The sequence below is a fragment of the Felis catus genome, chromosome A3, assembly GCF_018350175.1.
Source record: "Felis catus isolate Fca126 chromosome A3, F.catus_Fca126_mat1.0, whole genome shotgun sequence".
In the NCBI taxonomy this organism is placed as follows: domain Eukaryota; kingdom Metazoa; phylum Chordata; class Mammalia; order Carnivora; family Felidae; genus Felis; species Felis catus.
This window is the reverse complement of record NC_058370.1, coordinates 67271589-67288423: the sequence shown is the minus strand read 5'-3', so window position 1 is coordinate 67288423 and position 16835 is coordinate 67271589. Positions and strand designations below refer to the sequence as shown.

The following is a 16835-nucleotide window of genomic DNA, read 5'->3' as shown; positions in this document are numbered from 1 at the left end:
CGCCCCACCACACTCCCCTTCCCTCCTTCCCCCTCCTAGGCGAGGCAGGGAGGAAACCCGAGAGAGGAAACAGGGCGTTGAAGGAAGGGACTTCGCCATAAGACCAGAGGCCCCATTGGCCCGAAGGTTGTATGGGCGCCCCCCATTGGCTGCTCTGCCGAAATCCCCGCCCCTCGGCTTCCCCGCCCATTCACCCCTCCCCCCGCCGCCCCGCGGCCCTCCCCCGCGCCCCTGGCCAGCCCCGCGGCGGGGAGGGACCCACTGGGCGAGTGGAGGCTCCGGCGGTGTCAATGGCTCCTCCTGCCACGGAGCAGCAGCAGAAGCAGCGGCTACGGGGTTGAGGAGGAGGAGGAGGAGGAGGAAAGGTTCCTTTAAGGAGGAGGAACGACGACGCCTCTTTTTCCCTCTATCTCCTCCCTTCACACTCATTTCCCCTTCGCCGAGGAGAGAAGGGGGGGAGGAGAGAGAAGAGGCCGAAGAAAGAGAAAAAATTCCTCACAGAAATCTCTTTCAGGGGGTGTGGGGGGAGGAAGAGGAAAAAAAAGAGCTGGGCGCCCCCTGCTCCCTCCCTCCCTTCTCTCCCTCTCTTCTCCTCCTTCTCCCTTCCTCGCCCGCCCGCCCACTCCCCCCGCCGCCTGAGACGCCGCTCGGGAGTCGGCGGGACCGGAGTCTGTCTCCTCACCCGCCGACGCCGCGCTTCGCCTCGGGATCCCCAGGCGGGCGGACGCCCTTTCTTTCTTTCTCTCTCTCGCTCTGCCCGTCTTTCTGTCTCCGTCCCTCGCGGCCGCCCCGCCCGGCGGCCTCGGCCTTCCCCGTGCGTCAGGCCCTCCCGCCCGGCCTCGCTCGGTCTCTGTCTGTCTCCGCCGGCCTTTCTCTTGAATCGGGGTCTCGTTCACCCCCTCCGCCCTTCCCATCTCCCCTTCCCCTCGCCCCCTTTCCTTCCTCCCCCTCCCCACCCCCTTCTCCTGCCCCGCAGCTCGTAGTGCGTGTGTGTGTGTGTCCCTCCGCCAACGCCGCCACCTCAGCCCGGCAAATGAACTCCGTCCGAGCCGCCAACCGGAGACCCAGGCGAGTGTCGCGGCCGCGCCCGGTGCAGCAACAGCAGCAGCAGCCCCCGCAGCAGCCGCCGCCGCAGCCGCCCCAGCAGCAGCCGCAGCAGCAGCCTCCGCCGCCGCCGCAGCAGCAGCAGCCTCCGCCGCCGCCACCGCCGCCTCCGCCGCTGCCCCAGGAGCGGAACAACGCCGGCGAGCGGGGTAAGGCCGCGCTCCTTCCCCGCCGCCCTCCGGCTCGGGCGCCGGCCGGCCGGGACCCGCGGGGAGGAAGGCCGGGGCGGGCGGGGGAGGCCTGTGCGCCCCCGGGTTGGGAGACGGAGGCTGAGCGGAGGCGGGTCCCCCGGTGCCGCAGTGTCAGCCCGGCCCGGGCCCCGGACGGCAGGAAAAACCGCGGCTTCCCCACTCGCCCGGGCTCTCGCTCAGGCCGCGCTTTGTTTGGTTGCGGGGGCTCGGCACCCTCTACCCCCACCCATCCTTTGGCTCCTTCGCTGGCTCACGGACCCCGCAGGAGTCTGTTGGTGGCTGGGGTGGGGGGAGGCAAAATGTGGGATTTCCCCCTTTTCTGCTGCCTTCCACGGTTTAGCCTCCCCCTTCCTAACAGAAGGTGTGGGGGGGGGGGGGGACAACTGGGAGTGATCGGGCGGTGGGGCTGGCTGGGGAACTTGTTTTCCCCCTTTTCTCTGTTAGCCTCCCCCTTCCTGTGGAGGAGGGGGAAGGGGGGGAATCCGAGTGGTCTGTGGTGTTGGCCGGGGAACTTGTTTCCCCCACCCCCCTCCCTAGTCACGGGGTAGGGGGAGCAGCGACTACTCTCCCAACCCCATAATGTTTGCTGCGCAGTTTGGCTTTAGTTACAGAACCCCTGGGAAGGACCCGTTAAATCAAGACCTTTAAATAAATAAATATAGAATCCATCGGCCATTTCCAGTCCCCTCCCTCGCGTCAGTGCAGTTACCCTTCGGTTCTATCGACCACCCCTCTCGCCTGTCCTCCCCTAGCAAACCCCTACGCCTCCGTGCTACCCTCCGTCTCCTAGTGGGGTTTGAACGCCCCTTCCTTGGAACTGGCCCCTTGGGAGAGTGTGAGTGTGTGTGCTGTGTCCAAGGCCTAGTGAAATGTGTCATTTGGACCCAACTGTGCAGCTCTGTCTGGTAACCACCATTGTCTAAGGGCTGAAGCTCCCGGGGGTTGGATTCTTGCTTTAGCAAAAATAATGTTCAGTTCTACTTTGATGATGTGGTTATTTTGGGAGATATATGAGGTAGGATGTGGCACCTTGGTCTCCAAACGTAACTATTCTCTTTATTAATTAGCTGCTCTCAGTGGGAGTGGAGGTCAGTACCATATTTATGTGTACGGTTGTTGTTTTAAGGAGGAGGGGAATTGTTAGGAGACATTTTGCGTGTTTTCGTTGGCGGATTAAGGTTAATTTTACATGCGTTGGTTGTCACACCTCCTTTGATTAAGCGAATTGAGATTAAATGCCTTTTAAAAATTATACATCCCTTCCTTAAAAACTGTTTCAATGTTGTACTTAGCTAAAATACTTAAAAAGAGAGATGAGAATCTTTTGAAAAATAGTTCAAAGGGTTTTCACTAGTCTCTGTTACAGATGGTCCTTGAGAAAGCAGTTTGCTATATGTTGCTTGAAAGAATGTGATGTTTCAAGCCAGTTAGAGGTGTTGTGCAACAGTATTGGTAAATATGTTTTGATGATTCTCGGATACATTTACCATGTTTTTGTAAATTAAAAATATTTGTAGTTTCATCATTTCCTTTCACATTTGCATAGCAGGGTTTTCCTGTGTTCCATTCAAATAATAGTCAAGTCCCCTTCCACCATATACTGTAGAGTTCACAGTCCTTTTTGAGAAAACAATGATACTAGATTGAAATCCTAGCATAGGAAGGATTTAATTGCTGGAAGTGTTTTTAAGATGTACTGATTTGTTCATACCATTAGGGCTGAATCAAATCTGTTTGGCCAAACTTAATTTAGTCCCATTGTGTATTTTAAAATATTTATTCTGAATCTCCTTTTCATGATGTGTGTAATTTCAAACTTAGTTGAGGTACTTTTATCTTGGGTACTTTTCTTAACATTTGTTTGAATTATTAGCCACTAAAGTCTATTTCCTTTTGAAGTAAAATTACTTGGTGGTTGGCATTAGCATACTAGAGTGTCAGTTTCCTTTTCATTCATGTCCATAAGCTGACTAACAAAAAGATGTTCAAGAAATCAAAATTTCAGTATACACCTAACCAAATAGTAAATCAAATGCACTGTAGGATTGTTGCTTTGCTGCAGCTAGTAGAAACTGTTCTGGTAATTCCATGTTGACACAGAGGGGAAAAGAACTTGCTGATTAGCCTTCAGGGAAAATTCTGTGGGTCTTTTAGAGGGCAGATAAATGGCTTTAAAATGAATAAAACATTAAGATAACTTAAAAGAGTAAAATAGTAAAGATTTTGCCAGTTTTAAGTAAAATATGTCTTTCTACAAAAATTGGCGATTTGATTGCTTTTTAAAAACGTACAGTTCACACGATGAGAAGTTAGTCAAAGGAATAACCTCTCTTTTAAAAGTTTTATGGAGCATGGGAAGTGTCACTATTTTTGGTCTGGATAGAAGAGGTTTTGTTGTTTAAGAATATAGTGGGTATCATAATTTTGACAAGGTAATTAAGGAACTACAGCCAACATGTATGTGTGTGTTGTACTTTTTACTAACTCTTAATGGGTATGTAGCTCTTGAATTAGAGTTTGGATAGAGTTACATAATAGTGGATCAGACAGCTTTCCAGGTCAGAAATTAAAGTCAGACTCACTGTTTTTAAGACAAGTTATTCATTCAATATAAAAAATTACTTATTTCACATAAAAGGATGGACTTTGGCTTTTTAGTGGTAATAGTATAGTTACAATGTAGTTTTTTTTTTTTTTTTCAAGCAAAAATTTTGTCAGGGTTGGATTTTTGTTGCTCCTTTACCCACAAGATAATTGGTCTAAAAACTTCCTTGATACATCCTTTCACACACACACACACACACACACACACACACACACACACACACACACTTTCTCTTATATGCCATGGCCAGTGTTTGAAGAGGAAAAAAACAGTCTAATACAGTGAATTCTTATGAGGACTTTTCAAAACCTTCCATTGGGGACAATTACTTATACCCACATTGGGAAATATTTGGCCTGAGTGTTTAATGGAATGCTGTCTTCACTCATGTTATCTGTAATGGCCCACTGTCTTAACATGGAATACTAATCATTAGCTGGTTTTGGTCTTTTAGTTTAAGTTCCAGAGTTTAAGATTTCACATACTACTTTAAATTAGTAGAAAATAATTGGTGTTCCACATAGGGACACTTTGATGATATATTCCAGATTCAGTGAATCTGGAAGTAGTGTGGGGTAGATTTTTTTATATTTATTTTCTTTTGAAATCCTGAAAGGATTTAGCTTTTGCAGCTTGTTGTGATTTATGTTAATATCTTTTTGATAGTCTTTTTCTAAAAGTATGAGGTAAGGTTACAAGTCTGCAGAAGTGCTATGTATTCCGAGCATTTTTAGTTTATAGTTAAAATTGGTTACTTAAAATAGGTAATAAATACAAATGATTTAAAATTCAGAAGTTTTTTGTCTACACCTGCCTTCAGCAACCAAATTCTCCTGCTTGGAATCAATCACTATTATTAGTTTCTCATTTATTGTGTTTTAATAAAAACATAAAAAATGAAACTTGACAACTGAAAGTCTTGATATCAAAGTTTTTGAAAATAGGTGTAATTTTTTCTGGTTGGAGAATTCATAAGATTCTTTTGAAGTGCTGAAATTTTAATTATATAATCATTGATAGTTCAAGAGATTTAATACAATATATTAATGGTATTGCTATTAATTTCTAGTCTGAAGTAATTGTAGAGAGTAAAAACATAGTCTTTTTAGTTCCATATTTGTGGGATAAAAATCTCACCGATGACCCTGGAATTAGAGTTTTGTTTTAACTAAACATGTTGAAATAATGCAGTACATACAGTATATGTGAAATATTCCTAATGGAGCTACATATTATAATATGCAGCAGCCAGGAAACTCCTTAGTGTTCTAGTCATGCATGCTAATCATACCTTCTGTGGGCTTGTTCTAGCTCATGATATTTTACCTTCAGGTTCTTCAGAATAAGGAACTTACAGAATGCAAGAATAAGGAACTTCTGCAACCTTTTTTGACAGAAGAGTTCTGGGCAAAGGACATGATTTTTCCAGTCTTAGGAATTAAGTACTGTGGGCCACTACTCTCCCATCTGGTGGCCAAACCTTCAAAATATTTACATCCATGAAAGGAGAAATGCCACCCAGTTTTTTGTGGGAGTAGGGTGGGGTGGAAAAGAGCCTGTTTTCTCAAAGCTTAACAAGTTATTTGAGGGATAGAAATGAGATAGTGGGGTGCCTGGGTGGCTCAGTCAGTTAAGGTATGACTCTCGATTTCTGTTCAGGTCATGATCTCACAGTTCATGAGATTGAGCCCTGCATCAGGCTCTGTGCTGACAGCATGGAGCCTGTTTAGGATTCTCCCTCTCCTTCTCTTTCTCCTCATCCTCCACATCCTTCACTCTTGCTCTCTTGCTGTCTCTCTCAAAATAGATAAACATACATTTTCAGAGAAAACATGAGATAGTGTGACAATGCTGATGTGAAAGTTCTGCTGATTAGGCCTATGGGTTGTCCCTATACTGCTTTTCTCTTTCTTTACTGGAAATTCTGGCAAACCCAAGGACAGGCCAACCAGCTTGGAAACCTACCAGGTAAGGCAAGAACTACCCGTAGATCCTGACCTGTTAGGACCCCTGGACTTAGATTTGGGAGAATTCAAGGCTAGTGAGTATTTCCAAGTTTGTTTGGTTTTTTTCCCCTATGTGTTTTAATTTTGAAGCTAAACAATCTGTAATAAAGAGTTATTTCAACTTGAGGTTCCTTATAGTCCCCATATTTATTACTAATAAGTTAACTCTTGTGTTTTTTTTGTCCCACTAGTCTCTGAAGAGTTATTCTGTTTTAGACCTTCCATTTTATTAATTTAATCAGCCCTTTGAATTAATTACATTCTCAGCTTCCAGAGAATTCCAGTTGTATGTGAGGTTACTAGCAAAGTATCCCCAAATTGCAGTTGTTAACCCTCTGAAAATAAAATGATAAGCAAAATATGCCAGTTGAGACAGTTGGGCAGTATGATAGGGAGAGCTCAGGGGTGCCTGGGTGGCTCAGTCGGTTAAGTGTCCTACTTCGGCTCAGGTCATGATCTCACAGTTCTTGGGTTCCATCCCCACGTCAGGCTCTGTGCTGACAGCTCAGAGCCTGGACCCTGCTTTGAATTCTGTGTCTCCCTCTCGCTCTGCTCCTCCCCCACTCACACTCTGTCTCTCTCTTTCAAAAGTAAATAAACATTTTTAAAAAATTTTTCTAAAAAAGAGCTCAGAGTTACAGCTAGCTAGTTCTAATCCTGGTTACACCATCAACAAGCTGTTTGACATGGCGAAAGCAATATAAACTCTTGGAGCCTTACATGATTATCTTTAAAATGAAGATGGTAATACTTGTCTTATGGAATAATTAATGATGAGAGATTTAAGTTTCTAGGACTTGACAGATGCTCAATAAATGGCAGCTTTTTAAAATAGTAATAGGTGCACCTGGGTGGCTCAGTTGGTTAAGTGTCAGGATCTCATGGCTCCAGAGTTTGAGCCTGCACCAGGCTCTCTGCTGTTAGCACAGAGCCTGCTTCAGATCTTCTGTACCACCTCCATCTCTGCTCCTCCCCTGTGTGCGTGCTCACTCTCTCTCTCTCTCTCTCTCTCAAAAATAAACACTAAAAATAAAATAGGGGTGCATGGGTGGCTCATTCAGTTAAGCATCCAACTTTGGCTCAGGTCATGATCTCATGGTTTGTGAGTTCAAGCCCCACATTGGGCTCTGAGCTGACAGCTCAGAGCCTGGATCTGTTTCTGATTCTGTGTCTCTCTCTCTCTCTGCCCCTCCCCTGCTCACGCTCTCTCTCTCTCTCTCTCTCTCTCTCTCTCTCTCTCTCTCTCTCTCTCTCTCTCTCAAAACTAAATAAAATTGAAAAATTTTTAAAAATAAAATATTAATAATAGTAAGCAATGGAATCAGTTATATATAAAACTAAACCCAAGAGATAAAATGTGCATGAGTCATTAGTTTCTGGCATACCCCAAAATGCAATCTAGGTGACTTGATAAAACCTTAGAGAGGGGCACCTGGATGGCTCAGTTGGTTAAGCCTCCAACTTAAGCTCAGATCATGATCTCACAGTTTAGGAGTTCAAGCCCCGTGTTGGGCTCTGTGCTGACAACTCAGAACCTGGAGCCTGCTTCAGGTTCTTTGTCTCCCTCTCTCTCTGCCCCTCCCCTGCTCACACTCTGTCTCTCTCTCAAAAAATAAAATTAAATAAATATTAAAAAAAAAAACAAACCAAAACCTTAGTCTGGTTTATAATTATAAATCATTTTATAGCCAACAAATTGAAATATTCTTTGAAGAAAGAATAAGGAAACAGAAGAAATGAGTATTTGAAATACAATAATAAACATAGATCACTGTTTTTGCTTATGTACTAGAGTCTAATACACTCTCATTTAACCCTTTTAGCAATTCTGTAAGATGGACATTAGTCAGCAGTGAGTAGTCCTAGTAAATAGCAGAGATTTTCAAAATTGATTTATATCACTGAATCTTCCCATAAACAAGAGGAGAGATAACAAAATACATTTGGCAGAATGTGTCCATCACATTCAGAGGAGGGAATAACCTAGCCCTTGAAGCACATCTGTCTCCTTTCATATCCCATTTATTTTATTGAAGACTGGTACAGTAGTCTGATGCTATATATTATTAGACACCTGCTTTAACATTTTTTAAATAACCTTCTGATCATAACTTTACCTCTAATGTAGATTTGTCTCTGGAAGAGATTGCACTGATTGGCCAGCATGTTTTTCCAGCTTGTTGAGATCACTAAGTGCTCATTGTGTAAAGAGGGGTAGATTTCTCTTGAATTACTCATAAGTTATGAATAAAAGGTGTTAAGTCATTTTAGCTCATGGTTATAGACTAGCCTATTTCAGGAAGGAAAAATGTGAGTTAAATTACACTTCAGTGGTAATTTTGACAGGTTTGTGGACTAAATATCCTTTTGTCACCATAGCTTTATGTCTTTGCATGTATAGCCTGGGGTTTTTATATGTTTGGTTAACACAGAAATGTGCTTAAACTTAATCCTTAGAAAATAGAGAAATGAAACCAATTAACTTCCCTTGTATAATTTATTTTAGTTTAAGGAAATATCAAAAATATGTACTTTGAAAATGAATACATTGTGTATTTTTTGTTTTAAAACATCCAAATTAATATAGTATATTAAAGCAAATGTAAGTTGCTTATTGTCCCCAATTTCTAAAGATCCAATTGTCAGTGTTTAGTCCTTCTAACAAATGAAAAATTGTGTGTGTTCAAAAGAGGAGAAAAAATTATTAAATGCTGTTCCCTCAACTGGTGAATAAACCTTAAAAAACATAATGGAATATTTCCACATCTCATGAAGGAAGAGGTACAAAGAGAGCCTACTTTTCTGTTTTCTCAAAGCTTTGAAATTGAGTGATAGAAATGGAATAATAACCTGTGCTTTAAAATTTTTTTTCTGGTAACAGTGAAAATCTTTACTGATTTCTTCTAGTGTGCAGCATGCACTCATTTTCTAGATGTTCAGGTTGGGTTGTGTCAAAATCTTTGACTACTAAAAATTTTTCCTCAGAATGGAATTAACTGGCTCCTATAGGGGTTCAGTCTTTGACATTGATTTCTTTAGTACCATGTATTGATAACTGACTTGAATCAGTTTAGCCTCTGCTGGTTTGCTGCCTTTACTTGAGTTTAATGAGAATTCTTTTTTACACTGAAATATTGATTTTGTATCTTGCATCCATAGTCTATAACATAGTATGTATAAGACCATGTGGCTTTATGAGAATCTGACACTTAAGAGGAAGCAGGTGGGGAAGAGAAAGAACATACAGCTCTTTTTTATTCACCTGTTATATTTTGAGTTGGACAGGGTTGGTATATATATGTCACTAGTAATTGTTTCTTCCCATATAATCATACATATTAAAAAAAAACAGGCTTTAAGGGAAATTAGAAGTGAAATAGAATTTAACAAATGGAAAATAGAAATCATTCTGGGTTTGTATCATGGCAGAGAGAAAGGATCAAAGAAGACTTGTTTAAAAGAAATGGAGGTGGGTGAAGATCCTATATTTCGAAATTGAATTGTTGGCAAAGTGATTGTATGGTAAAAGAAATGGTGGAATCACTCATTTTTCTGTGTTAAAAGTAGCCACAGAACTAATTCACCGTTGTGTGTAAATGACTGATATCTTCATGATCCTTTGAAATGCATTTGCATTTTTAAGAAACTGATCCCTTAGTCAAATTTTGGTATTTTAGGCCCAGTAGAAGAGATAGAAATAAGTGATTTGGACAAAGGCTTTGGGTAGGAGTGCTTCCTCAGAGACAAAATAAGTATGTCAGGGGAAGGTGAGGGTGGAATAGTCTTGTAAGAATCACTTCCCTTACACATTTATTGTTTTTACTAATCTACTTCTGACCGTAAAATTTTCTTAAAAGTTTCACATTTTATTTTTTCAAAAGACTAATTTTGGGTTGAAGATTGGGATGGAGAGAAGAAAAAGAATTAGAGCAGGTAGGAGTGACAGTATGTGTGGGTCATTTAAATTAGAAAGTCTGTATGTAATTATACACACACACACACACACACACGCTATATATAACCATATATAATTATTTAAATTGTGAAAAATCTATTAGTTTTTTTTTAACTAAGCTTTTTTTAATGTTGATTTTTGAGAGAGAGCATGAGTGGGGGAGGGGCAGAGAGATAGAAGGAGACACAGTCTGAAACAGGCTTCAGGATCTGAGCTGTCAGCACGGAGCCCAACATGGGGCTTGAACTCAGGAACAGCAAGATCATGACCTAGGCTGAAGTCGGACGCTTAACCCACTGAGCCACCCAGGCACCCCCCTAAACTGACATTTTAATAAAAATACGCAAGTGCACAAATCATTGGTGTATAGCTTGATGACTTTACACAAAGTGAACACGTCTGTGTAGCCAGTAATACCTAGATCAAGAATTAAACGCTACCAGTATCCCAAAGGGGTGCCTGGGTGGCTTGGTCTGTTGAGCGTCTGACTTCGGCTCAGGTCATGATCTCACAGTTGGTGGGTTTGAGCCCCGTGTCGGGCTCTGTGCTGACAGCTCAGAGCCTGGAGCCTGCTTCAGATTCTGCCTCCATTTCTCTGCCTCTCCCCTGCTCATGCTCTGTCTCTCTGTCTCTTTCTCTCTCTCAAATATAAAATAAAAAACAAAAAAACCACTACCAGTATCCCAGAAATCACCATTCTGTGTGTTGTCCCAGCCCCTTGCCTTCCCACTCACTACCCCCAACCCTATCTTTCTTACTGCTTGGATTGCTTAGATTAGTTTTGTCTGTTGTCTGTCTTAGGTACCAACTTTATATAACTGTAATCACTCAGTCTGTATTCCTATGTGTCTGGCTTCTTTCCCTCAGTATTTGTTTATTTCAACCATGTTGCTTATAGCAATAGTTTGTTTAGTCTTGTTGATCTGTAATACTACATCGTATGAGTATATGACAATTTATTCATTCTATGATTAAGAGACATAGAACTTTAATATTTGGCTGTAAGGAATAGTGCTGTGAGCATTTTATGTATATCTTTTGGTGAATACAGGTACCCATTCCTGGTAAGTCTTTTACCTCAACATTATACCATCAGTTTTCTTTTCTCAAAGACAAAGCTTCCATTTACTTGGGAGATAAAACAACTTTAAGACAGATGTGAATATGGGGCACCTTGGTGGCTCAGTCAGTTAAGCATCCAACTTCAGCTCAGGTCTTGATCTCACTGTTCCTGAGTTCAAGCCCCACATTGGGCTTTCTGCTGTTAGCACAGAGCCCACTTCAGATCCTCTGCCTCTTTCTTCTTTCTCTCTCTCTCAAAAATAAACGTTGAAAAAAAGACAGATGTGAATGTGTCCTCTCATAATTAACGCTGCCAAAACAATTGATTTTATTTCAAATATTAGTATTTTTCTTAAGTCTTTGGTATATCTGCTCTAGCATTCTTTAACAGTGGTGTTAGGAAGTTTACCCGTCACCTTAATATACTTTAATTTTCCCCATAGGTTGTAGGTTGGGTTATTTTGAGGAGGAGGGAAATCATTTTTTATATTTAGGAATTTTCAAAATTACTGTGGAATTTAATGTGATTCTAAGCCTTCATTACAAAAATTATTTGTTTTTGCAACTGCCATAGTTTGTTTCTCCATTTCAGTGTGGAATCCTTTTTTTTTTTTTTTTTTTTAACTACTTTTAAGCTTACCTTTTTAATGCCTGTGAAAATATTTTGCTTTTATTTGGTTAATTGTTTAATTTATTTTTTTCTGCATATCTTGATTATCCTTTATTAAATTATGCTTATTTTAAAATTACAGAAGCTTCATAGAAAAATTGGGATGCATTTTGTTCTCAAGTTGTTTTTCTAGTCCTTGACCAGATCATCAGTTCCTGATGTATAAGAAGGTGTAAAAGTACCTCTGCCAGTATCATTGATAAGTTTTTCCTCAGCTGAAAGCTTGTGCTGAAGTGTGCTAGTTAGTGTCTTATAAGCTTATGCTCCCCATGATATAAGTATCCCCTGAGGAATGGCAGGCCATCAATGACTGAAATGGGGTTCTGTTGTTAAAGAACCACTTGCTTAAAACAGATAATATGGTAGCCTTAGATATCAAAAAGTAAGATCTTATTATTTCATGTCTGTTCTTTCAGCACTTACTAGTTCAGTGTTAGTGCTAACAGTTGTTCTTTCTTGTCCACGATAAGCAGTGTGGAGGAGACTGCTACCTTCCTGTCTTTTTTTTTTTTTTTTTTTTTTTTAAACACCTATCCAGGGGCGCCTGGGTGGCTCAGTCGGTTAAGCATCCGACTTCGGCTCAGGTTACGATCTCGCAGTCCTTGAGTTCGAGCCCCGCGTCGGGCTCTGGGCTGATGGCTCAGAGCCTGGAGCCTGCTTCCGATTCTGTGTCTCCCTCTCTCTCTGCCCCTCCCCCGTTCATGCTCTGTCTCTCTCTGTCTCAAAAATAAATAAACGTTAAACACCTATCCACATCAAGTAAATGTTAAATTTGGGGATAAGGAGCCTGAGCTTTTTCATCAAAGTGGCTTTTTTTTTCCTTCCCTTCCTAGAATTAAATTTCTACATCAGGGGATTTTGAATAAGGTGACTTCTGAGTTGCTTTAAAACTCTTTCTGTATCATTTAAATTGCCAGTAGAAATCAGTGAGGTCTGAATTTGTTAGGTATTACTATACAGACATGGTTCTTGCCTTTATGGAACTTATAATTGAGTTAGAAACTAAATTTAAATAACATTTGAGACCAGAATGAATTGCAAATAAGGATGTTGATATTGTTTTCATTGTCTTCTGATACATATTTTTAAGGATACACACACATATACATGCATACATACATATACCACATTGGAGTTTCATTCATAACCTTATCTGTCCACTGTTTCCAAGTCCAGAGTCTGTTGGAGAGTTTTTTATGAAATGGTATGAAGATGAAGGTTTGTTTTGACTCCCCGTAGTCTGATATATATTCTGCCCTTTAATCATTTATTGAATTACCTCTGTGCCACACTTAGAAAGTTGTTGCAGCCCAAGGTTTACGCTAAATTATAGCATGCTTGTGTGTAAGTTATTAAGAAAGAAAATGTGCCTAGTGAAAGAAATTACCTGCAGAGTTGGGGTCATTTATCTTGTTTTCATGGTGTAGTCCTTCTTCATTGTATTCGTTATTTTGCTTATATATCCAGAAACTGAAGGTAGACGGACAGGTTTAAATAAAATTATATGTTGCCAGAATCTAAGATCTTCAATTGCAGAGGTAAAACAACACTTTAAGGTCCTTCATAGCAGCTGTAATCCCACATATAAGTTAGTTGTAAAGGCATACTCTGAAGGTGCCTTTATGGATTTTTTCTGATGCTCTCTTAGTCTCTACTGCAACATCTCACAGGGAAAACTTCCCTCTATTTCTGAGTCATTTGATTTGAGAACCTCTTAGCTGAAATCTTTAAAGCTGAAAAACAGAGCTGAGACATCTGGGTGTAGTGAACTTGTCCAAGGTTTGTAAAGTTAAGTCTGGTTTTAGAGGGCTACAGAAATGTCACATACCAACATACATATGCATTGATAACACACACAACACTCTCTGAAACTGGGAATATGCACTCCTGATTTTGTGAAGTGTCTAAAAATTTTTGGTGAAATGTTAGCAGTAGTATCTTGGGATGGTGGAGGAAGGTGATTTTTGTTACTTCTTTTACATTTCTTTGTTTTTCAAATACCATATATGGAATCTGGAAGGAAGGAAGGTTTGTATTTTTTTAAAAGATTTTAATGGTTGTGATTGATGATTGTGATTATTAGTAGTTGGTTTGATGACATGATCCTCAGATAGGTCATTTTACATTTGAATACAAGCTTGAAACTTTACATTTCTCAGTTCTCTGTGTTTTGAGTGCTTATTAATTTATAGACATTTTTAGTTTTTGTATTCACAGCAACTTTAGGATAATAATTGCTTATATCATTTGCAGGAAATGAAGATGACTGATGATAAGAAAGTCAGAATTCGAATGAAAAATTTGTTATTTGGGGGTTTTTTTGAGCCAGTGATACTGTCTTTCTAGGACAAGTTTGTGACTGTAGATTATTTACATGCAAATACATACAGTTTTTTCATTACATACATGCCTGGTTGAATGATGGAAATTTAGCATACAAACTGGATATTTGAAAGAAAAGTGAAACTTCTTATTGGTCAGAACAAGTGGCTATTTCTTTTGTACTCTGGTGGTATGGACTCATGTCTATTTGATAATTTTATACGGAGGATTTTCTTCCCATAAAACTGGAGATAGCTCTGAAAAAAATAATGACTATTAAGTTGAAACAGATTGCTAAGAGATTGTTGCATCATTATCAGTAAAAAATCTTCCCATTCTAAGATACTGTATTCTTAGAAGTTTTGGATTGTGGAACCTAATGTGTTTGAGAATAAATAAGAACCCACAGTGACTTTCAGAGATATGGACCTTTGAAGCCTAAATTTATTAGATTTGGAATTAACTTATCTCACACTTGGCCAATCTTCTGATCATCTTATAGACTCCTTATAAACCTTAACCAAGAGAAAACATTTTCTTATTGGAAAATACACTAAAAACCTTCATTGAAAGAGGTGAACTGTTTGTTTTGTTTTTAATGTAGGGGCTACTGTGTGGTTTTGGGAAAATCAGTCATTAAGTATAGATTCTAGATAGTAATTATCATAGTTTTATGAAGAGCTGATTACAGATGAATTTAAAGTATTTTCCTGAAACAGTGACTTTGGGTAGCTGAAGAAGGAACAAGAGTAACATAGGTGTATTTAAATACAGCTTTTATTCTTTTATGAAATAGTCATATTGGTGTTGTGAGGTTGGGGGAAATTTTTTTAGGTTGAATTATATGGAAGCAACAACTAAAAAATAGCGCTAACCATTTACAAATAGACATTTACAAAAATTTAGTAAATGGTTGTTTCTGTTTCCCTTCTTTTTCCTTCTCTGGACTGAGGTTTGTTCATATTACTAATTTAGGTTACTATACATATTAAGTTCATAGATTTAAAAAAGCAGGGGCGGGGGGATGCCTGGGTGGCTCAGTTAGTTAAGCGCCCAACTCTTGGTTTCAGCTCAGGTCATGATCTCATGGTTTGTGAGTTTGAGCCCTGCATCAGGCTCTATGCTGACTGCACAGAGCCTGCCTGGGATTTTCTCTCTCCATCTCTCTCTGCTCCTCCTCCGCTCTCTGTGTCTCTCAAAATAAATAAACTTAAAAATTTTTTTTCTCTCTCTCTTTTTTTAATATATGAAATTTATTGTCAAATTGGTTCCCATTACAACACCCAGTGCTCATCCCAACAGGTGCCCTCCTCAATACCCATCACCCACCCTCCCTTCCCTCCCACCCCCCATCAGCCCTCAGTTTGTTCTCAGTTTTTAAGAGTCTTCTTCTGCTTTGGCTCTCTCCCACTCTAACCTCTAAAAAATTTTTTTAATAAAAAAATAAAAATAAATAATAAATGCGCTGAGGTTAAGTACCTCAAAAATCAAGAATAGAAGTTAAATTATTTTGAATCGTCTCTTAAACAAACAAATGAACCTTCATCTTTATAGGAACAACAAAAAAATGAATAATCACTTAGAAATGTTGAGCCAGAACTAAGTATGGCAGAAAACAATATGGACTACAGGTGAATCAACCTAAAGTGTGTTTGTGTGTGTGTAAACACATGATAATGTATCAGAGTAATAAGACTTGTAAAATGTTGTAATGGTTGAGAAAATATGTCTATTAAAAAAAATCAAGTGTTATTCTAAAGAGGGATAAGCTGACAGGTAACTAAACCTTTCACGTGATTGGAAGTATATGCTCAGAAGATAGCTAGGGAAAATGAATTTAAATTATTTGATGTTTAGAGTGTTATAAAGAACATCTGGTAAACATCTTCAACAGGTCGATAAAGAAGATTATATACTTTGCTCTTTTGGTGTCAGCTATTATGATTAGATATTTTAATTATCGTAGAGATGGTAAATTAGTTAGAAATTATAGAATGTTGGATGTAGAACCATAGTCCCAATTCTTGAGGTTTTTTACTTGTTCAAGGTGGTGGTTGGAATGAACCCAGATCTCCTGACTCCCAGTCAGTGATGATGGTGTTATCTGTTCTTGCTTCAGAATTTTATTAACATTCTGTTCATTTTTTCAGTTTAGTGATTAGTTGAACCTATTGATCAGATAAAGTTTTCTGTAATTTAGCTGAAATAAAAATTAATTTTGTTAGAATAATTATTGAGTTATTATTAAGTTATAAAGTTATTGTGTTCAATAACTTAAAATATGCAAGTAAATTTTAATAGCTTTTTTTTATTAATTGACTTAATTTTTTGTTTTGTTTCAACCAGTTGTGACTGGTTGAAAAAAGGCAGTTATGTTATTCCAGCAATTATATTATTTACTGTTCAATAAATGATACTGAGACTATTGATTATTCATTTGGAAAAAGCATTCAATTAATTTCCTACTTTGTACAATACCAAAAACTACATTTCGAATGATTAAAGAGCTTGACATTTTTTTCAATTGAAAAATGTTTTATTATAGTAAAAACATTTAACATGAGATCTATCCTTTTAACAAAGTTCTAGGTGTATAATACAGTATTATTAATTGTAGGCAAGGTGTACATCAGATCCGAAGAACTTACTCATCTTGCATTACTGAAACTTTATACCCGCTGAATAGCAACTCCTTATTTCCCCTCTCCCCCCAGACCCTGGGAACCACCATTATATACTCTACCTTCATAAGTTTGACTATTTTGGATACCTCACGTAAGTGGAATCATGTAGTATTTGTCCTGCTGTAAGGGGCTTATTTCACTTAGCATAATGTCCTCCAAGTAAGAGCTCAGTATTTTTAGAAAATCATAGAAAACTTGGAAGAAAGTACTTTTTCCTCAGCAACACCAAAAAAAAA

General features: G+C 39.5%; 1 protein-coding gene and 1 long non-coding RNA gene across 3 annotated transcripts in view; both read left to right on the top strand.

Moving 5' to 3' along the window:
- Window positions 1-629: 629 nt before the first annotated feature.
- The window catches only part of FBXO11 (F-box protein 11), an 85110-nt gene continuing 68904 nt past the window's right edge, over window positions 630-16835 (top strand). Inside the window, exon 1 of one of the 2 annotated variants that reach the window (XM_045054183.1) lies at window positions 630-1253. In XM_045054183.1, coding sequence (XP_044910118.1) covers window positions 1034-1253 — 220 coding nt within the window. In that variant the 5' untranslated portion in view covers window positions 630-1033. The remainder of the gene's footprint in view (window positions 1254-16835) is intronic. The other variant, XM_023251664.2, reaches the window with a different exon arrangement.
- Window positions 1264-9244, top strand: LOC123384450. The gene is made up of 2 exons (XR_006595548.1): window positions 1264-5868; window positions 8035-9244. It is a non-coding gene; the product is annotated as an uncharacterized LOC123384450 (long non-coding RNA).